Below are 24162 nucleotides of genomic sequence, written 5' to 3' on the forward strand. Positions count from 1 at the left end.
GACCATTGTTGGTCAATCTAGTGGATCATGGAAAACCTTGATAAAATCCACGTGTTTTACTTCCATTTGCCAAAACACCTCTCAACAACTTTAGGGAACATTTATGTATTTTTATTTCTGTAATTTAATGAAAGTTAGTCTAACTAAGGTTTTTTTTATTATTATTATTTAAAATGGGTCTCTATTTAAGTTTTAAAATAAGATTGAAATTAAAACAAATAAATAAATAAATAAATTAGACAAAACGGTGAAGAATTTTTTTAGAAATTGTGAATAGAAATGAACATGCATTTGATCTTTTTTAAATATTACATATCATCAATAACCTTACCTTGTTACTCTCGGATTATATTATGTATTGTATTCTAGGTTTAGGGTTAGCGATCATCACCTATCTTCATTACCATATGTATCATTATTTTATATGGAGTTTATTTGCTCTCGGTGTTCTCTTCTATATAAATCCCTATGTATTCTTGTATTATACACATCAATATAATTTTCAATTTATATCTCAAATTAATTTCACATATCATTGCAGTTTCACGACAATAGAGTCATAATTTCGTCTCATTAGCGCTTCATCTCAAACACAGTCAACAGCGATGCCATCAGTAGTACCGCACTTGTCATGTCTGACACAATGAGTAGCAGAGCCAAGAGTAATGCCACGTCACCTATCATAAATTGTAAACCTATATATAATAACAATACAATATCATATTTTTTCATTCATTTATTTCTAACCGTCTCATTTGAACAATATGAAACTATAGGTGTACTTTTTATTTTATTTTTTCATTAAACGGCATATCTTCAAATATATATAACTTTATAAAAAAAAATATTATGTATTATCTTTGACCAAAAAAAAACGAAACTACGCTCAATATCTTTCAATTTTCAGTTATGGTAAATTCATTAGAAATAATAATCAGTTAGAAATTAAATTTCGTCTTGGTTGATGTCAAATTACTTTTTAAAAAAGAATTTTTAAAAGAATATATATATATATATTTTAACGTCAATTTTTTCATAATCAATTGCTCACCCATTTCCTCTTGGGATATGATATCTACACGCTAGATCTCTCTACATAATTATGGTATACATTTACCACCTCAATTTCAGTGCTTTAAAAAAATTTAACTTTTACAATGCCCAAAAATTATTCTAAAAACCCACTCTTCGCATAAATCATTTATTACTTTTTTTTTTTTTTTTTTTGTTTTGGGGGGGGGGGGGTTGGGGGAAGTTCACTTTCAAATAAACACAACAAAGTTGAGTACATATACTAAAACAATTTGAAATATGTACTCATAAACACCCACATTAATTTAATTGAATAAATATTTTTGGTATTTTTAACAATATACATTAAAAACAAGAAAATTCTTTACATTATTTATTTTATTTTATATTACTAGTTTGCCCTCAAATGAATATTGCCCTGAATATACAAAGATTATTACATCGGTGAGGTAAAGCTAAAATTTATTAGACCAATGCCTTAAATTACAAGTTAAAGTTACCTGAATCTATCATAACATATTTAACTCGAATGTTTAAAAATAATAGCATAGTTTAAAATAGATATAGAATTTGAAATTTTGAAGGAAAATCGTGACGTTGAGTTACATAATAGGTGTATATATTTTGTCTACCAAAAAATTAAGACCGACTTTCTATACATACAAACGTCTTAAATTTCAAGTTCAAATAAATAATTACATAATTCCGAATTATGTGATCACGATCAATTAAATATGTAAATTTTATGATTGATCAGGAAAATATAATAATTTCTCACTTGACATGTAAGACATTACATTGAAATACTGTTGCTAGTGGGAAGCTTTATGTTAGCTCTATTCAGCCTTTTTTTTAATTTGAATGTCAGTCAGTAATTTGTTGTGACCTTTAATTTCATAATTATGTAATAATTTCTGACGTGGCACTTTTCTTTTTAGATGTGATGTTGAAGTGCCACAACTAATTGAGGAGAAAGTCTACGAGGGTGGGGCCACTAAATGCGTGGCCTTTTACCAAACCTTCATATCTGCATTAGTCGAGTTATCACGTATAAAATGCCCTCGGGGTACTTTAGACTTTTGTCCATGTGAGATGTTTTGAGCAGTTAAACATGATATATCCAAAATATAGTTATTGTCTCCTGTTTTAAAATTTGTGGCAATAACTGGTATGAATAAACACCATTTTGTCTTTTTGTTTTCAGGCCGAAAAGCAAAATCATGTTTCTTTTTAAAAAACGTGCATAAGTGTTTTATTTAGATCGCAGTAAGAAAAACATTTTTTTTGTTTTCTATTATCAATTCCTATAAAAAGGCAAAAAACACAAATCATGTTTAATAATATATTTTTGCTTTTTTATACTGAAAACGTTTTCCTTTTTCTTTTTTTGTTTTGAAGAAAAAAGAAAACATCAAAAAAGTGTTACTTTTGTTTTCGGCATTGTAATACAAAAATATTATCGCTATTATTATTATTACACATGCACTATTCATTTCAAATAAAATTCCTATTATTCATGTATATACTAGTGCAACATATTAAATAGTAATAAAAATATATTTTTTCAATGTATATATTATATAATAGTGTGAATTATGATTATAATATTTTTAATATTATAATTCATTATATATTTTATTACATACAAGATATATTATTTTAACAATTTCATGTATTAAAATATACTATATATTTGTATACATGATGTATATATATGTATTTATATACATAATTAGTGAAAGTATTTTTATGTTAGTATATCTCATTTTGTATTTATGTATGTGGTATTATTAGGATTTGTAATTTAAAATTGGATATTGTATTTTATTATCACATGTTGAGTATTTTTAATATTTGTGAAATAATGGAATTGCATGTTGTCCATATTTAAGGCTTTTTGGTAATAAAGAAAAAATTAGTAATAAAATGTTAAACAATATATATATTTTGTACATATTGTATTACTAAACACTTTATTGCGTGACAACAACAAATGTTAATGTTTGCCATTTTTATTTTCTATTTTCATTCAAAAAGTAAAATCATATTTCTCTTTCTTGAGATTGAAAAATGAAAAAATAAATAAAATAAAATAAAATAAAATAAAAGTAAAAAAAAAAAAGTAATAAACGCACTTAACTGACACATACTAAACATAATGTTGATTTGACCACGTCCTTTAGCAAGACTGCTATGTACTAGCGCGTCGAAGAAAATATTAGTAGAGTTTTGATAATATTTGATATAATAATAATAAGGGTAAAAGTGCAAAAAGCCCCCTAAAATTATTGTCTTTTTGTAAATAATTCATTTGGACTAAAAATTACCCCCTTGAATTATTGGATTTGGTGCAATTAAGGACAAACTCATCGTAAAATACTATTTTTCTCATTCAATTTGTCATTTCTTATTAAATTATTTTTATTGTCTTTTCTCTTAACTAAATATTAATTATACTATTTTTCTTAATTTTATTATTAGTATCAATTTATCATAAAAATAAAAAAAATAAACAGATTTATAACTACCATTTTTTTAAATGAGTAATATATTCATGAAATATTAACAAATTAATTAATTTTATTTTACCATGTTAAAATATTAAGAGAGAGAATAAATATGATATTGTATTGCATTTATGAAGATTACATAAATGTTATATGTGGGAGAAGATTTGGGGGTACCTGGGTAATGAACAAGTAACATATAAGAAACTTATGCGGTAGGTGACGGGTAAACTTGTAATCTAATGCATATACTATTAAACAATTTGAAATAGATACTCATAAACACCCATATTAATTTAATTCTAATAATTATTTTTCGTATTTTTAGCAATACATATTAAAAACAAAAATAATCTTTAAAATTATTTTATTTTATAAAAAATTTAATTTTATATAATTAGTTTGCCCTCCAAATGAATATTTCTAACTTTGCTCTGAAAATTCAAATATTATTACATTGTTGGATAACATAAAGTTAAAATAAAACACCACCTTAAACTATAAACTCAGATAAATTATTACATGATTTGAGACTATGTGATCTTACCCAATTGCAAGTAGTCATACAATTAAATATGTCAATTTAATTATTATCATTATTAGTATTATTTTTGTGTGGCGACTTATGATTGGTCGACACCATGTAGTAAGGTCTTTCATGAGAAGCCTTTATGTTATTTAATTTTTTTTTTTTTTTAATTAGTGATTTGTCAGGACCATTCCCATGCAATAATTTCTCGTTATTTTTCTTTCCCCAGATGTAGTGTTGAAGTGTCATGTCTTATTACCCCACTTGATGATAAAGTCTACAATATCTCACTATTAACAACAAGGACGGATCCAAAAATTATTAATGGAATGGACTAATAGTAGTAATAATTTTTTTTAATGGGCTAATACTAGTAATAATTTTTTTTTTTTTTTGGGCTGAGATAAAAGTTGCTATAATAACTATATATATATATATATATTGGGACTCAAGCCTGGATCCGCCAGTAATTATCAACACGTGGCTCAAGCCCACCCCCGGGATCCGCCAGTGTATCAACATGTTAGCTCAACAAACAAACAGATGCATAAACGCACAATTCTAGTGTCTAGACACGGAGAGTTCCATATATGTGTAGTGGTGGCAGATATTATTTTTTTATTTTTTATTTTTTTTGGGAAAGAGACCTCGAAGAGGGATGACGTAGTCAAACAATGTTTGGGGGCAATATTGCAGCCCGAATAGCTGACGTGGCGTAATATTATTCAGTAACCATCAAACAACTACATTCCCAACTAAAAAGTCACGACCCAAATGAACCCGAAAATAGAACCCGCTCGATTCGTCACTCTAACAAAACCTGTAAACAACGCCTCTCTCTCTCTCTCTCTCCAACGATTCCATGGCTCTACTCGCTCGAAACGCGTACCGCCTGGGCCTAATGGCGCCCCAAAGGGCCGCGACGATCCACACCACACTCCCATCGCTCTCTCAGCCATCTCCACCGACGCCTTACTCCCGTCCGCCGCCTCCGTCAGCGACGTCGCCGCCGGGTCTCTCCAAGGCGGCGGAGTTCGTCATCTCCAAGGTGGATGATCTGATGAATTGGGCACGCCGTGGGTCTATCTGGCCTATGACCTTCGGGCTGGCCTGCTGTGCCGTTGAGATGATGCACACCGGTGCCGCGCGCTACGATTTGGATCGCTTCGGTATTATCTTCAGGCCCAGCCCTAGGCAGTCCGACTGTATGATCGTTGCTGGCACTCTCACCAACAAGATGGCCCCTGCTCTCCGCAAGTATGTTTTTCTATTTCATCCTCTCTCTCTCTATTCATATATGTGTGTTCATATATGAATTTATAGTTAGGGCTTTGGGCTTCATAAAATTTGAATTCGACGTGATTCGCTTTTCCTATTAGGGGTTTTATGGTTTCAAATTGTTGAGTAAATTGTTGATTCCATGTTTTTTTAGTTGTTGCATTCGCTTTAATCATGTTAGGGATTTGATGGATTTTTATTTGTTTTTGGATTATTTTGACATTTTTGGTTGCTGGAAAATAAAATAGCTGTTATGCTATTTGTTTGTTATTGCCTTGGGAAAAGAAAATAAGTTGAAAATTTGAGAATTGTTGTAATTAATTAGGTTTGATTGGTGTGAATTCTTTTTTATGTCTTCTTTGCTGCTCAATGACGATGGATTTAACTTTGATTAAATTTCTGATTCTATGTGCTTTTTTGTGTTGTCTTTGGAGGGCAGCTTTTTGTAAATGATGTATACATTTGGATTAAGAAATTAATTGAATTTGATGCTTTTTTCCAGCTTAGATGGATTTAATTACAGAACTGTATGCTTGTGAAATGAAGTGAATATTGAACAAATTGATTTGGGTATATTAGTAATGGAAAATATTGGTTGCTGTGTTCAATGGTTTAGTTGTTTGGCAAAAAAAAGTTATAGTTTTCCGGCTTTTGATTAGTTACAACAGGCTTTTTATATTTTTGGTTGAATAAATATTCATAAAAGAATCTTATTACTTTTTTCTGGATGTTGATAGATAATATGCTGCATGATTGAATGATAGCAAGCTCCATTATTGAGGGATTTACATAAATTGAATTGATTGATGAAAAGTGAGGCTGCTGCCCACCATATTGAAGGGGGGAAGAATTGTTTTTAACGAAATATCCATAATGCATCACAAAAGTGTTTGTAATAGAGGCCTTTTAGCAAACAGGATTGGTTGATAAATGGTTTATGGACTGTAATAAACATCAGTGGCTAGCTTGATTGTGGGGGTTAAAAAAAGTATTAGTCACTGTTAGCTTCTGATCCTACAAGTTGTTCATTGCAATAGAGGAGATATAATATGGAGAAAAGTTGGAGTGCAGATTAAGCCCAATTTGGAGAGCTGGTGAGGGGTTTGTGATCTAGAAAGAGGATTCCTGTAGGATCTATTAGGGGTTTTATTGAAAATCAGGGTTAGTTTGTGATAGTATCCACTGACTTTCTTTATGTTATAGTTGTATTTGCATGATGAAATGTCTTCGTTTGTTGTTTTTCCATGGATTGCTAATGGTTTGTTCTCATACTATATTAGTTATCCTCTATTATTTATTTACATTTTTTTCTTTTTAATTAGGTTTTAGATCCATTTTGTTTTTTGAATGTACAGAAATTGTCAATAATAGGGAGCCTCTTTTTTTTATCATGTTAGACACTCAAAAAGTAATGAAATTTCTGGCAATCATGGATTTGAGACTAGATCCAATATTAGCTGGTTGGACACCATAGGTACCCATGCATCAACTTGAGGGGAAGTGTTGGTGTTAAGGTTGAATGAAGTCAATCAAGATGCAAAGGTGATAAGATTAATCTCTTTTTTTTTTCTTGTACTGCTTTTAATAGCTACAGTTCTTTTGACTTTAGTCACCCATAGTTGTATTTACCTTTTTGGGATCACATCTGTCATGCATTTCTAGACTTTTCTTTTTTTTGGTTGTTATTCCCCTGTATGGCTGTGCAGATGTACATGGAATATTTTTAGTAAGAGGTATTTAACTTGTTGGGCTTTCAGTGCCTTGTGTAGATCATATTGGCCGCACCATGTTATATATTCATGTTACAAAGAAAATGATAAACACAGAGAATTATGTTGCTGGGCCAAGATGGCCTACATTCATAGAGTAAACTCTAAGTCTCCGACCTTTTATATTAATTCAATTTATTCTTTTATTTTTTTGTTAAGCCTCTAATATTATAGGAGTTATAACTTTAATCATACTGTTAGAGATGACTGGGAAGTTGTGGAAATACCACCTATTTAGATAGAAGCAATCTAGTTAATATTAACTACAACAATTTAGGTTAATTTAGTTTTTTTTTATCCAAATGCTCTCAAGCTCAATTTGGTGCACGTACATGCGCATTGATGTCCTTATTGAATTGAACAATGCTGGAGTGCTCATGATAGCATGAAGTTTGCGTGAGTGGAAAATGTAATGGCAGACATGCGATTACAAAGTCTGCTATGGGATCAACGATACCGTAAGAATGAATAGATTCTGGTGGAGATTGGAGATGCTTCACTTGAATGACTTTGTTAAAGGATGTGCATCTCTGACAGTGTCTCTGCAACAGTCTCTGTGACAAAGTCCTTTTCAATTAGGTAAGGTGCAAGGGATCAGAAAGATAAATTTGCTTGAACAGTTCGAAAAGAATGCCAAAAACATGAACGTACCCTTTCTGTAACTCTCTCCATTGCTCTCACTCTTTTCCTTACATCTACTTCTCCCCTTAAAGTTAGTTGTATATGCAAAGGAACTCCTGACTCGAGCACTCTGTATTTCTTGTACTTATCCATCTTTGTCTCTATTTTATTTATTTTCACAAAATGAACCTTAGTAGAAGATAGGCAAGAAAGTTCTGGCAAGGCACTAGCACCAGAGAGTTGAATTTAGTAAAGGAGAAGTTTATTTAAAGCTATTGTTATGTAAATAAATATATATTCTGAATATCGGAAGAAAGTAATGGAGGAAGGAGAAAATATTCATAGCTTTTTGCTGCTATGTTTAGATCCAGACAAGGGATAAATCTCTTTTTAATTAATTTATCCTTTGGCATCAGGTCCTGATGGTTATAGCTGGTTACAGTCAAGCACTAGGAGAGGAGCATGGAAAAAGAGAAAAAGGGAAATCATGCGGTTACGGAAATTAAAAAAATCCTGTAGTTACTGAAATCCATTTTTCTCCCCTTCTTTTTGTTGGGGCTAGTCATAGTTGTTGAAGTAGTACAACTGTAAATATAAATAAAATTCACTATAGAATCTTGATCGATATAGTTAACTCTTTTTCTTAATGCTTGCGAAATCCAAATATAGAGAGCAAGAGTGGATCTGACTTCTGAGTAAGTTATTCCTAGAGTTTAGGAATAAATGAATAAGTAAAAAATGAAGCTGATGTATGGAAAATGGAACATATAACGTAACAAAGATATAGAATATATGTGAGGGCTCACTTCAGAAATTGTTACATATGATTCCTTGATGTGAATTTATATATAGAGAATTAAAGATAGACAGCTTTGGTTCATAAAGATTTTTTTATTGTATTGTTACTCCATCAGAAAACTTTTCGTTTTTTAAGTAGAATTGTCATTCTGCAGAAATGGATGGCATACTTTATGTTTGGTTGATTGTTGTAACCATGAAGCATGGTTGCTGTACAACCTTAAATTCAGTATCAAATTCTGCACCTGAAATTGCTGAGACGCACTGGGTAACCCTGGGCAACCTTGCTGCAACTTCAGGCATTATTAAGTTTTGTAAGAGAGGATGGATTGGAAATTGTACACTCACCTTTCTCCAGTTCTTAATGCTACTGCTAACCCATAGGTCTACTTAAGCAGAAGCTGAAGTTGATAGTTGCGAACAATATTTAAGATTAGTGATATTAATTGTTGGTCTAGAGGAGATATTGATGGTCTTGGTTTGAGTGGTTCTGAAATTAATTGATGCTATGGGACTGCTAGTGTTGTTTAGAGAAGGATCCAGATTATGTCCGAAAGGAATGATGGGAAGGTCTACTAGGATATTTCTTTCAAGCCCTTAGCTATGTGGAATTGTTTTCACGTCCTTGCAGTCTCCTTGTTTGCTGGAGAAGAGAGATCTTCACTTATCAGTAGGGTGTTTTTGGCTTACTGGTAACAATTTGGGGTATGTTTGGTCCTCTTGGCTGCTGGATAATAGAGAGTTCTTCTCTTAATTTTTAGGGTGTTTTTGGCTTGCTGGTAACAATTTTGGGTATGTTTGGCCCTCTTGGCTACTGGATAAGAGAGTTTTTCTCACTCCTTCTTTAAGGTGTTTTTGGCTTGGTAAACAGTTGGTGTATATTTTATGGAGAAATTCTAGTTCCAATCTAGTGGGATTTTGGGAGCTCTAGATGACATTCTAGGGGAGTAAGAAAATAGGAAACAGTGTGACTTGTGAAAACAATCACACTGGAAGTGTTTTGAGGCTTTCTACTACGTGCATGTCAGGCTGTTAATTAGAATTATGCATAACTTGTTCAATTCTCCTGCAAAGTGCAAATTGGCCGATATTGCATTTTTGTGATTGCACTTTTGGCCTACTTTTTATAGTGATTGTACTTTCACCAAAAGGTGCAACTATGAACACGTTCAAAGAAGATGAAAATCTTAGTGCTCCCTCAGCGTGCGATGAGTCCTCTAAGATGATCGGTTTCATGTACTACTATATTTGGTTGCGATGAGAGAAAAAGAACTACAGATTTTCAATTTGGGGCTTTGCTGTTTTTGCTTTAAAGTGGTGGCTTTGAGAATATGCAGAAATAGAATTTGGAAATTGGAAAATTTTGTAACATGGGCTTTTATAATGGAATTTTTCAGCCGACCATTTTTTTCTTTTTCTTTTTTGAAGTGCCTTGCAACTTCTTGCCAAGCAATTTTACTATGAATATATATAAAGGGTAAATTATACTGAATTTTCACATTGAATTCTTTTGCAGGGTCTATGATCAAATGCCTGAACCCAGGTGGGTCGTCTCTATGGGCAGCTGTGCAAATGGTGGTGGATACTATCATTACTCGTACTCTGTTGTTCGGGGTTGTGACAGGATTGTCCCAGTTGACATATATGTTCCTGGTTGTCCGCCCACGGCTGAGGCCCTGCTTTATGGACTTCTCCAGCTGCAGAAGAAGATCAACAGGCGCAAGGATTTCCATATTTGGTGGACAAAATGAGGGCATTTCGCGTGTCCTCAAGCAGCTTTTGCTGCATGCTTATGGAACAATAAGTCCAACTTTGGTTGCTTTTATCTGGCTAAGTACCATGTAGAGGGAGAGACTTATTAAAACCTCTTTGTGATTGGAGATCACAAGAAGCCATATGCGGTGTGTTCTCTTTTGTGAAACGACTATTTTGCACTTTGGTGCTCAGTAAGGAGCAGTCTCTGATGTCTTCTTTTGAACTATGCTTGCATAAAACATTGTATTTTCCTGTATTTTATCCAACTTTCAGTATCAGTCGGAGCTGATTACGCTTTCTATCTTGAAATAAAAGTGCCCAAACAGGTGTGTAATATTTAGTTTATTCATTCAAAATTATGGTTTTTATCTTTAAATAAAGTGCCCAAACGGGTGTGTAATATGGAGCCATGGTTTTTATCTTTAAATAAAGTGCCCAAACCGGTGTGTAATATGGAGTTTATTCATTTGACTGCGAGGAAAGATATGCAGTGCTGCCTTTTTTTTAGTAGTCAGCAAGGAGTAATTGCATTAAATGTTTTATGATGAATTTTAAAAGTCAAATATATATATTTTGTCATATTTTTTTCCGAGGCAAAAATGAAGGCATTTGTTGAAGCTGTTTTGAAACCAATGAAAAACAAAACAGAAAAAAGTACGGCACTGTGAGCTTGGTGCTATTGGTGTGTCAAACCTAGATCCTCTCATGTGCTGTGTTGTACCCATTACATTGCTTATGTAACATCTCATGTTGCTTATGCAACTTCACATCTCGCGTAACAATTTCACATCACTTATACAAGACTTAAAGGCACAGGAACTTGAATCCCAAGGGGTCTAGGTTCCTGGGATCCGCTGCATCCTTGCTATGCCCTTGCAATTGCATTGTCCTTCACCTATGGTACAAAACCATTGCTGGTGCTATGAGCTGCTACTGCCTACAATGATTACTGCCACCATTATGATGCCTCAATCAATCACCATTAAAATTGCTAGCTACCATGTTATGAGTTAAAATACTCATTGCTATCACTTATATTACCATCGCTACGGACCTTTTTGCACTATAGCAACTTTAATTTACCCCTAATTTCGGTGCAAGTATCATGCCATAACATTTCAATAACAGTGACTGGTTATAGTTCTTGGGAAGTCTTAAATTATAATAAAAATGGTATAGTTCTTAGGAAGTCTTAAATTATAATAAAAATGGTCTAAAATTTGCTATTTACAAGGAATCGCCGAAGAACGATTGTTGGCAGAGCCTAGCAAATGATATGTACAATGTCAATGTGCACATGAGGTGCAAACTAGGTGTACTCTGAAAGTGGAGGATGACTCCTCTGTTGCTTATGTTGTGTAAAATAAATTTGGTGGAGTTGGCCATCTGAACATACATGTTTTGAAGGAGTAATAAAAAAAAGAGTTACGATAAACAATAGAACATAATAACAACGGATGTAGACCTTTACATAAAGAGATATGATACATTTGGTGACATTTTAATGCCATTCAACACGGCTGTGAGTCCCCTCACAAGGTTACAATGACTATGAGTCTCACCCCAGGGCCACAGTTGATGTGTTTGTTGCATAGTTTGCAGTATCGGTCACGATTGCAGTATCGACATCGATCGAGGTGTAACATGTTCGGATAAAATCTGAGTAAATTAATCAAAATGAATTACATATTGAACTTGAAAAAGGGTCGCGTATCTAACGATACATCGAACCCTGGACTTCATTATTGACACTCGCTATGAATAAGTAGTTGACAAATTAAAATTAAGAATGACTATGAGTCTCACCTACAATCGTCAATGTGTCCATTATTCACAAAATAAAATTGAAACCTACACAATTCGTAGATTTAGAAACTTTTAATAATACAATTCACTTTACCAATTGATAAGAGGTCATCCATTAGATTGATTAAATAAATAATGATATTTCTATGTAATGTGATTTGCCTTAAATCAATTTGTTTATTTAAATTCGGGGATAATGATAAAGAAAAAGGTAGAGATGAATTTACAAAACAAGAAAAAAAGAAAAGAAAAGAAATGTTCATAAAAAAACCGGATTCGTTGGGAAGGTAAGATCAAATTAGGCATTCTTTATGCTGTGTTCGGTAGTAGGAAGGAAGGAAATAATTTGGAGACAAAATATGACGAAATGAACCAACTTTCTAAAAAGAAATAAAGGACAGTAGGAAGAATTACCCTATTCCAAAAAAGGCAGAAAAAGGACCGCATAGATTATTATAGAAATTTTAATTAAATACTATTATAAATTATACAAGTTTTAAATTATAATATTATTGGATATAATAGTAAAAATAATTAAAATTATATCTTCTCTACATAGAAAATTTATAGTTTTTTTTCTTCAAAAAAAAAAAAAAAAATACATAATATCTTCCTCTCTCATCCATCCTTCTTTAATGTATAAATATATATCTTTTAATTTAACATATATTATATATTAATATTATATATTTTAATTAAATTAATGCATCATTTGAAAGTTTGCCTATTTTAAGAGAACCACACCCCCTTGAGAAATTTGTTATCCAAACACAGCTTTAAAACATGTGAAAAGTCCATTTTACCATTCACTATTTTATTAATTTTAATTATAAAATATCAAAATACTTAAATGATTAAATTACCCTTAGCACCCAATCAATCCAAAAACCCTACAACCAATTCTGACACCACCACCACACCAAAATCCACAACCACCACCATCCCCACCCCCCAACCCACCGCCACCATCTCCACCCCAACAACCACCCCAATTTATTTTCGTTGTTGATTCGTCATTAGCTTTCACCCCTCACCACCAATCATCACCACCAAATTCGTCCGAACCCACCTGTTGAATAAATCGACGGCGCGTGTCCCCCGCGGCACAACTTCAGTTCTGCCTATATTTGATGCGATGGCTCCCGGACCGTCCCTAACTCCGGCGCTTGCCTTTGGACCGGTAGGACCTCATAACACTTCACCGTCGATCTGCTTGTCTTCTTCATCAAAAGCGTCTTCGATTCGCCGCCAACCTACTTGTCTTCTTCATCAAAAGCGTCTTCGATTCGCCGCCAACCTACTTGTCTTTGATCTACCGGAGTGTTGGGAAACGTGCAAGTTTTAAAAACTTTTCGAGGGATTTTGATTCATAGATCTTGATTCATCACATAGAGACAAGTTTTATGCAAAAATAAAAATATGATGTATCATTCAATTAATGGATTGAATACTTACATCAAAGGTCTGAGTAAACCTTTAAAACTTTCCTCTAAAGTGAATGTTCTCACTTATTGTAGATCCCTTAGCAAGATGCCTTCTCCTTGGATCTCCATCTTCTTGGTAATTATTTTGCCTTTAGGAATCACTCATAAGCCTCCATGAATTACCTTGGAAAACTAGGCTTGTGGGAGCCTCTATTAGATGAGACCATAAATCCTAATTTTCTAGAGAGAGAAAATTTATTCCTTTTTCCTTCTCATAAAAATCACCCCCTAAAATATACATAGACCATGTATATTTATAGGCAACATAAAAATAAAGAAAAGGAAATAACAAATCCTTCTCCATCTCTAATTCATATGTCTCAAATCTAATATGATTCCAATATCAAGTTGGGTTATGAGTGAGAATCCATTGGGCCTATTATTTTATTGGCTACAATGAATTAATAATTGGCCCGGTCCATGGACCCAATTCAATTAATTCATAAATTAATTTCTACTCCATTAAAAGAAATTAATTGAACTCCAATTAAATAATAAATAACCTCTAAGTCAATATTGCACTTTGACTCCTCTATGCATAATTAGTTATCGGATAAATATAGCCATCAATCCGACTACTTAAAAAAAAAAAAATACATGATATCTTCCTCTCTCATCCATCCTTCTTTAATGTATAAATATATATCTTTTAATTTAACATATATTATATATTAATATTATATATTTTAATTAAATTAATGCATCATTTGAAAGTTTGCCTATTTTAAGAGAACCACACCCCCTTGAGAAATTTGTTATCCAAACACAGCTTTAAAACATGTGAAAAGTCCATTTTACCATTCACTATTTTATTAATTTTAATTATAAAATATCAAAATACTTAAATGATTAAATTACCCTTAGCACCCAATCAATCCAAAAACCCTACAACCAATTCTGACACCACCAGCACACCAAAATCCACAACCACCACCATCCCCACCCCCCAACCCACCGCCACCATCTCCACCCCAACAACCACCCCAATTTATTTTCGTTGTTGATTCATCATTAGCTTTCACCCCTCACCACCAATCATCACCACCAAATTCGTCCGAACCCACCTGTTGAATAAATCGACGGCGCGTGTCCCCCGCGGCACAACTTCGGTTCTACCTATATTTGATGCGATGGCTCCCGGACCGTCCCTAACTCTGGCGCTTGCCTTTGGACCGGTAGAACCTCATAACACTTCATCGTCGATCTGCTTGTCTTCTTCATCAAAAGCGTCTTCGATTCGCCGCCAACCTACTTGTCTTTGATCCACCGGAGATGGTGGCCTTCTTTGAGTTTTTGACGGTGAAAAGAGAGTTGAGGAAACTCACAATCCCCCCCCCTTGTGTGTGTGTGTGAATATATATATATATATATATATATGTGTGTGTGTGTGTGTGTGTGTGTGCGCGCGCGCGCGCGCCATTTTAATTTGTTATTTTATACAATTGGTTTTACTAAACAGATACATGGTTTTTTTTTTTTTTTTGACGAGTATTTACAATATATAATCATGTTACTTTAGAAAATACCAAAAGTATAATGAGATAAAAATTCAATGATGCAAGTTTTTTGAACTTTTAAATAGAATCCTTAAATTTATTACTGTTTATATATATGTATGTATTTGTATGCGTGTGTTGGTGTTAGGAGGAAGAGAGATCTGAGAGGAGAGAATGAAAGAAATGGTTATTGGTATAAGGTTATAATAGTTATTTTAATATTTAAATTGGTTAGTATAAAAATTAAAAGGGTAAAAATATCAATTCATTATCATTAGGGTGTTTTTGGTAAGTTGAGGATATTATTGTCGGAAATTATTATTAATTTTATTTATTTATTTATTTTTTTGGTCTTAGACCGTCTATCCATTTAAAAAAATACTACGGCTCTCCTTGCACTACAAATTACAAACGCGTGCCAAATCCCAATCCTCACACTCACTCGAATCTTCACGCTTCTCTGCCTAGGGTTTTCACAACCCCCCATCTATCTCTCTCTCTCGACACACCGATGGCCGAGGAGTTACAGTACTCGTCCGGCAACGATTCTGCCACCAACAAGAGGAAGTATGAGGACCAGCTGATGACGCCTCCGTCGGCCGGTACACGACGGCCCACCGGCTTCTCTGCTCCGATCTCGTCGCAGTCGCCGGATTCCGGCAATCCGCCTTCTTCTTACAACAGCGTTCCACCACCGGTCGATGAAATCCAGCTGGCGAAGCAGAAAGCGCAGGAGATCGCCGCTCGTCTTTTCAACAACGCCGAAGCGAAGCGTCCGAGGGTTGAGAATGGTGGTGGTGGTTTCGATTCGAACGATGTTAAAGGTTTCAGCTCCGTTCCGACTGGTTTGCCCTCCCTTTCCCTCTCTCTGTCTCTCTACTTACGACTTCTCTTTCCCAGATTTTTCTAATTTTTTTTGGCTTTGGATTTATTATTAGTTAATACTTTCACTCTATTTGTTTTGCTCAACTTGCTTATTTTGGTTAATTATTTGACTATTATATACTTATATGTGTTTGTGTATACACACATACCTATTTGGGGTATGTTTTCCGATAATCTTTTCTGTATTTTTGGGGTTGGGGGATTGTTGTTTTGATTAATTATGATTATTTTTTTCAATGAATCTAACTATTTCAGTTTTGTGTAAAGGTTTTTAATAATGTTTGTATTGGTATCACTGGTTTATATAGAAATTTACTTATCTGGAGTGGCTGTTGTTGTGATTTCGTGTTTATTATTGGTTAATGTGGTTGCTGTTCTATATTCTGATTTATAGGTTTACATGTTGAGAACACTTACATTGACTTGTTTTTTGTATATTTATTTCATTTTGGTTTTGGCCTATTCCAGTGTAACGATATTATGTGATTTATGGTAAAATGCCTCATAGATGTGGTATAATTTTTGTTTTAATGGTCTGAAATCACCTGCAATGCTAAGGTTTTGTGGTTTTGTCAAATGCAGAATTTGGGCAGAAGCCTATGATTCCGAATATGACTCCTTCATCAATACCGGTTTCATATGGTTTCCAGACAAGCAAAAAGATTGATATTCCGAATGGCAGGGTTGGTGTGATTATTGGCAAAAGTGGAGAGACTATCAAGTATCTTCAGCTGCAGTCTGGAGCTAAGATTCAAGTAACTAGGGATATGGATGCAGATCCTAATTCCCTAACTAGGATGGTCGAGCTCACGGGTACTCAGGAGCAAATAGACAAAGCTGAACAGTTTATAAATGATGTTCTTGCGGAGGTAGTGCTTTGTCTTTGTTCTTTAACAACTAAGTCTAGTTTCTGTTGTTTTTCTTAATTTAGATTTTTTGTACCCTACCTTTAAGTCTGACATTGAAGTGTTGAGAATTACACCATGGAACACCCAATATAATTTGGTCAACATTTGATTATATATACAGTATTTTTTTTGTTAATGACTTAATGTTATTGATGTTTGTGGCAGGCTGAAGCAGGCGGTTCTGGTATAGTTTCTAGAAGGGTAACTGGACAACAAGCTGGGTCTGAACAATTTGTTATGTTTGTTCCAAACAACAAGGTAAAAAACTAAAAATACAAAAGCTGCTATGGTGATCGTCCAGTTTGCCATCAGTTGGGTTTTCCCTAGCGGTGTTTGATGGAAGTGATGTGTGTTCATTTTCAGGTTGGTCTTGTAATTGGCAAAGGAGGCGAAACCATAAAAAATATGCAAGCCAGTTCAGGAGCACGTATTCAGGTCAATCATTGAATCTTATGCCTTCTGCTTTGCTTCATTTATTTCTTGTTGGCCAAGTGTCTTCTGGTATAATAGCAAATTGATGTCACTGAATTTTCAAATCAATTTTTAATCAAATTTTATATAACGATAAAAATCATAAAATGACTTTCATGCGTCTCTATATGATTTTCCAGTTCAATATCATATAATTTTTTCAATCAATATAATTATTTTACATGGCACCATAAAAAAAAGGTTGGAAAATAATTTTTTTTTGTATTGTTTAGTGATTATACTCATTGCCTTAATTTGTTCAGGTGATACCTTTGCATCTGGCTCCAGGTGACACATCAACAGAGAGGAAAGTACAGATAGATGGCACCAGTGAACAGGTTGAAACTGCGAAACAGCTGGTCAATGAAGTAATCAGTCAGGTATAACTAGTTGTTTTGCAATCTTGCAGACAGAATTAGAATGATTAGCTCTTTTGCTTGCACTGTCATAAACAAGGTGCTGTTTGATAATCCAATTGAATACTATATTCTGAATAAATTAAGTGATTGTCCAATTAAGTGCGTTTAATAACGCAATCTGGATATCACTTGACAGACAAAATTCTGCTCGAAGCGGGATTTAAGTGATAGTGGCTTCACTTATTACTGAAGACTAAACCACTCAAAATTCATCAGACAAATATGAAAGAAATTCTCAATTTACATTTAGCTCTTAAAATATCTATTTTTTAGAATTTGTTAGTATTTAATTCGGTTTTATCAAACAGCATCTTATTCAAATTTTACTTGTGTCAATAGAATAGTAAGATGATATCCAAGGCCATTGTGTATTGTTGATCCGGTCTTTATGAGGTAATGAGAGGTGTACCTGAGAAAAGCTTAACATTAGGCATTACTTTGTACCAGCAAATTAGTGCCATGGCTTGGGCTAACTAGAGTTTCAGATTATGGGTTTAATATTTTGGATGAGGCATGATTCCAGAATCAAATTGTTGGATTCCGTCTTTTTCATTTTTAACTTGTCTACAGAGAAAGGAAGCTTGGATTTGGTTTCAGGTGTATTAGATTTCACCTGCTTCAACGTTATTTATATATATATATATTATTGTGCCCAATATTTCTTTATAATATGATTCTGAAATGCATTGCTAGATTCCTTCTATGTCCTTAAAACATTTATTACTAGGAGACTTGATTTTGAATGCTTTTTTTAGGTTCTGAGTTTGCTGTAGTATTTTGTTGTTCTGTCAAGTCTTCTGGTTTCTCAGTGGGGGTGATTCTGGAATTTATAATATTCTAATGTTTTTCACACCATTAAAATAAAATGGCTGCTCGATGTGCTGATGAAGCCTGCATCCAGATTGCCTTGTGGTCTATGACAAATTTTTAAGCCATTGTTGGAATTTTTTGTTGCAACTTTTTTCAAGTGCTGTTATGGCAGCTTCTGTATATCTCAAAGTGGTCATCAGTCTCATTTTGCATGGGAACCAAGTCAACTTTATATATATATATATATATATATTTATTTATTTACATTCAAATGGTATATTGGTATATTGAGTTTTTTATTTTATTTTTGTGAATCATCAGGATCCCATTAAAGTAATGTTTCTTTTTATCATGGATCCTGTAATTGCTGATCTTCATTTTCAACCTCTTGTGGTCACATATCTTCATTTTCAACCTCTTGTGGTCACTGATTAGTCTTAGTGGTTCTAGTAACATGATTAGATGTCTTCTACCTGATCTCCTGTTCCTTCTCATTTCTATATAATTGATTTCATTTTCTTGTTTGATGTAATATTTTTGGTAACTCAAATCAAAATTTTTACTTCATTTTAAGGGCAGGATTTCTAAACTAACGTTGTGTTTGGACAAGTAGGAGGGAAAGGCAAAGGTTGGGATAAAAGAAAGAAAGAGATGATAGTGTTAATTTCTCCTCATGTTGTGATAAGTATGACTGAGGATGAAAAAGAAAGAAAACAGTTCATTGCATTTGGAAAGATAGTGGAGAGAAAGGAAAGGAAATGATTGTTCATTTCGAGATTTGCAAGGGTAAAACAAGAGTTCACTTGTTAAAAATTTTGCAACAAAACGGGTGTTCAAAATCCTCAGTTCCTCACTTTTGGGAAGATATTCAAAACATTGTTGCTCTCTTCCTCTATAATATTCCTTTCCTCCCCTCTTTATGTTTTAAAGCAAACATGAGATGAGCTTTACCACCTCTTTTTGTCTCCTTTCCGTTCGGCTCACTCAATTCAAATGAGTGAAATAGAAGATGCACATGCACTTTTCCTTGATTGATTTTTTCCCCTATCATTCTATTAAGCTTGTAGCAAATTATCTGCTTAGTATTATTGTACTAAATTATTGCATCACATAATATCACATTATCTATTAGTTCTCTATAAAACTACATTACATTGTCACATTCTGGTGTAGTTTTCTTTTCCACTTTTATCTATCTCACTATTCATGATTGAAGCTTCTAGGATGTTGATACTGCTACAATATCTAACTGATCCCCTGTCACCAGGATAATTCTTGTCTTGCTAAATTTCTGGTTCTATCTTATAGACTTGTGCTCTTGGTTCTTCCCTATATTCCTCTTTTATGTCTATTGCAGATATAAATTGCAGGTGATCCTCATGACATGTACGGTTTCAATGGTTCAGAATTAAGATCCTTTATATCAAACTAACATCTGGATGAAAGTGGTGGTCTTTTAATTTTCCCATTTTTCGGCATTGGCTGTTTAACCCTGAATTACATATATAAGTTCTGTAGTTGCAAGATAGGACATAGATACTGAATCTACAGGATTGTTTTACTCGTCATATCCACGTTTTCTTACTTTTATTTTTTATTTTTATTTTTATTTTATCTGCAGTTAGTTATATTATATGTTGGTTGGTTTGGATAGTGGATATATAGTTGATCATTTATATGAATTTTCAAATTTTATGAATTGGTGACAATTATTGATTAAGATGTGCCTCGAGTCTTGAAATGATTCAGGCTTTAAGAGACAGGTCTCTAAGTCTTTTCCCTTGAGGTAATTTAGGCAGTATAAAAGCTTCCATATAATTGTGGATCTTTCTGAATGTAGTGTTATAGCCTTCGTTGGTTGAATGCTCAAGTGAAAATGTTTTGGGATTGTAGCGTTGAATGTTCTTGTTAATTGTGCATCTCATTACTGATTTTGCTATTCGGGAATTGTAGGGTTAGTGGATATTGAAATTATTGGTGAAACCAACATGAAACCCAATAGTGTTGGCTTTCTTTGTCAACACTGTTCTGGTATGGGTCTGAATCTCGTTATCTGATATTTATGCTGATACTTTGGAGAGCAATTGAGGACCTTACTGTTGATGGATACAAGGAACTAGATTATAAGAGTTTTGGATCACGAGTGTCAAAATAATTTTACATGTGGCATTTATTGAAGTATGTTATTTATATTGTGCTAGCATGTCCTAAAGGTGTTTTCTTTTAGATAATTCAAGCCATAATTTCATTATTGGTACCATTTATGTGGTGTGGTTTGATGTCAAATATGTAGATGTAATTTGTTTTTCTAGTTCTCTCTTTAGTGTACTTCTTGATGCTTTTGCTACAAAATCTACCCTTTACAGCAGCTTAGATTTAGATGGTTGTTACCTTTTAATACATTACTGTTGAGAAAAACATAAGCATTCTAGGAACTTTTTCATCTGTTTGGTAGTATTATATGGTTAGTATTTTGTCCTTTTATAATTTTTGGAAGTCTGCTGGATATTATTGTTTTATTCAAATATCTTGTCTCATACCAGCAGAGGGCCAGCATCTCAGATATATCACCTTGTTAACTTCTCTTTTTCTTCCGTATTCTGTGAGTGTAGTTACCGATATCACTTACAGGTGTTGGTTTTTTGCCATTCTTAAAATGAATTTTGTTCGGTCCTGAACATGATCTAACCACAAATAACTAGGTTTTCCCTTATCTTTCTAGCTGAACACTTATGCTCCTTTTGTGTTTGTACATTTATTACATTAATTTATAATCATAGAAGGATCCATGTGCATTTGCAGAGTTTTTTAAAGTATTTAATCTGATATATATAAATTATGTAGGAAGAAGAGGTGTTTTTAATTGTTGTAAATGGTACAGTACGACCTTCCTCAGAAATAATGCTATATGTATATCTTGTTATGTTTGTATTTACAAACTCTCACTGTTGAGCAGTACTGTATAATTTACATGATTTTATTCTAAATTTGCTCAATTTTGCACTTCTATTTTTAGTAAGGTCAGGTTGTGGTTATATATATATATATATTATTTACTTGTATCAGCATTTGATGCATTTTGACTGGTCTAATTCTAGTTATAACGTTTTTATTGTTAAATCCACTGATTCCTTGCACAATACACTATTATTGTCGATTATACAATGGATCAACTGGATATTTGATGAGTCTAAGTATTTGTTACAAAAGTTATTACCTGCTTCATGGAAATACAGTTTTTATTGTTTTTCCCTTTATGAGGGAATTTGTATGTGTTGCTATTTCTTTTTGTATTGTACCCATTCACTTCGAATAGGGTGAGGATGGGATTCTGCTGGAGTAGTACCACCAACCTGTACGGTATGTAGGCACCTAAACCCCTCTTAATACAAATATGCAATGCATATTCTTGTTTAGGATGCAATAGTATTTGAAGTATGCAGGCTGCCTTGTGTTGATATCTATAGGTGTCTTTGTTCAGTGCGTTTGTGTCTACATGATCTGCTTTTCTTTAGGCATATTGGTTCTCAGTATGCGACCATCATGCTTCTTGGTTCATTTGGGATAACAATTTTGTGCAGAATTCCCGTATGCGAAATCCAGCAATGGCTGGAGGATATCCTCAGCAAGGTTACCAAGCACAAGCTCCCACAAGCTGGGCCTCTTCTGCTCCTCAAATGCAACAACCCGGTTATGGTTATGCACAACCTGGAGCATACCCTGGACCATCACCACAATATGGCATGTCTCAACCACCATACACTGGTTATCCTCAACAAGCTACATCTGGTGGATATGCTACTGGCTGGGACCAGACAGCTGCCCCACCAAACCAGCAGACTGCTCAGGGGGGTGGTTATGATTACTACAGCCAGCAGCCGCCTCAGCAACAAGCCTCTGGTGGGTCATCAGCCCCTGCAGATAATACCAGTTATGGATACAACCAACCACAGGCTTCTGGCTATAATCAACAAGGGCAAGGGTATCCTCACAACGGTTATGGTGGGTATAATGCACCTGCTGCCCAACCTGGTTATGGACAGCAGCAGCCAAATCCTCATACAGGGTATGATCAGCAGCATGGTTATAATTCTACTACTGGTTATGGTAATGTGACCAACCCAACACCGGACGGTCAGGCACCTTCGTATGGAGCTCAAGGGGATACCAACCAAGCACCTCCACCTGTTCAGTCATCTACGATGGGCCAACAAGGATACAGTGCTGGTCAGCAGCCTAGCTCCAGCCCTGCTAGTTATCCGCCTCAAGGATCTACCCAGCCAGGTTATGGAGTGCCGCCAACATCCCAGACAGGTTATGGGACTCAGCAGCCTACTGGATATGCCCCTAACTACGGAACACCTCAGGCTCAGAAGCCTCCAGCCAATCAAACAGCTTATGGGCAGGCCCAACAGTCACCAGGTGTCCAAGGAGGCTATGCCCAGCCTGGGTATCCCCATTCTCAGCCAGCTCCTACTCAAACTGGTTATGCTCAAACGGATTCCGGTGCCCAGCGAGCTCCACCCTCTGGGTATGGCACTGCAACAGCTCAACCAGGATATGGAGCCCCACCTTACGGTGCTCCGCCAGTCGCTCAGCCAGGTTATGGGCAGCAGCAGCAGCCACCACCATATAACAGCTCTTACGGTGGTGGTTATTCACAGGTTCCAGCATATCCTACTGATGGCAGTGCAGCTCCAGCTTCTCAGGCTGTGCAGTCTGGCAGTGTTGCCAAGACCTCACCCCAGGGTTGATGTGTGGTGAGTGGGTTATGGTTAAGTCATTACTTGTGCTTGTCAGTGTTTCTGTATGCCTTCCATATATTGAATCATGAGGATAGCTTAGTGATATTGAGTTAATTTTCGATTCTTATTGTTTGTTTTGGTCCGGACTTCGTTCAGCTGTTATAGTTAATGATTCTGCATTGAGTACTTAGATGAAGAACTGGTTGACATTTTATTGTGTTACATGTTAGAGCTTTCGGGTATTGGTCGGTTGCAAGCGCTCGATTGATCAACTATTCTGAAATTGCAAACAAGGATAAAATGTGACTATTGGTTGGTTTTCATTTTTCTTATTCCTTGATTATTTGGTTGGTTGATCAGCAGGTCTTTTTGAAACCCCATGAATGGTGTTGCCATATGGGATTTTTCCATTGCTTTTGTCTTTTATTATTTGAATTTACTTGTTACAAGATTGGATTTTTCTTTTTTTTCTTTTTTTTATATTCAATTTGCGGCATTTTACAGGGCATATTGCAATACGGTTGAGGAATTTATTTTGATAAATATGTCAATTGTGATTATGTTGATTGATAATTTGTTTAACAAGTGGCGTTGATTATACATTTATTCAACAGCAGGATCGAGTATTTTTGCCCTAGATTCTTACTAGTTGCTCGTCTGAAGCAAAATATCAAGTTCATAATCAAATTTAAGTTTTTGAGGGCGTGATTGGTTCAGTTTTTAATATTTTACTGTTCTTGAAAACTGTTTTTGAACGTGTACAAGTGCCTAATGGTTGTCTCATGGAGACTAGCTTTTTGAAGTAATTTCTGTTGGTTACTTTATGTTTAGACTCAAAAGGTAACAAGT

General features: G+C 34.4%; 2 protein-coding genes across 2 annotated transcripts; both read left to right on the forward strand.

The window, feature by feature from the left end:
• The first annotated feature begins 4832 nt into the window (after positions 1 to 4832).
• On the forward strand, positions 4833 to 10669 carry LOC132303715 (NADH dehydrogenase [ubiquinone] iron-sulfur protein 7, mitochondrial). The gene is made up of 2 exons (XM_059801099.1): positions 4833 to 5325; positions 10051 to 10669. Exons 1-2 carry the CDS (start codon positions 4931 to 4933, stop codon positions 10283 to 10285), a joined length of 630 nt encoding a protein of 209 aa, XP_059657082.1. The 5' UTR covers positions 4833 to 4930; the 3' UTR covers positions 10286 to 10669.
• Positions 10670 to 15473: 4804 nt separating this feature from the next.
• LOC132303716 (uncharacterized) lies at positions 15474 to 23645 on the forward strand. The gene is made up of 6 exons (XM_059801100.1): positions 15474 to 15920; positions 16543 to 16829; positions 17034 to 17126; positions 17232 to 17303; positions 17603 to 17719; positions 22150 to 23645. The coding sequence occupies exons 1-6, from the start codon at positions 15587 to 15589 to the stop codon at positions 23320 to 23322; spliced, it is 2076 nt and encodes a 691-aa protein (XP_059657083.1). The 5' UTR covers positions 15474 to 15586; the 3' UTR covers positions 23323 to 23645.
• The last annotated feature ends 517 nt before the right edge of the window (positions 23646 to 24162 follow it).

This window comes from Cornus florida, unplaced genomic scaffold (assembly GCF_030987335.1).
Source record: "Cornus florida cultivar Cherokee Brave unplaced genomic scaffold, ASM3098733v1 CherokeeBrave_3.0.0_Hap2_Chr04, whole genome shotgun sequence".
Classification (NCBI taxonomy): domain Eukaryota; kingdom Viridiplantae; phylum Streptophyta; class Magnoliopsida; order Cornales; family Cornaceae; genus Cornus; species Cornus florida.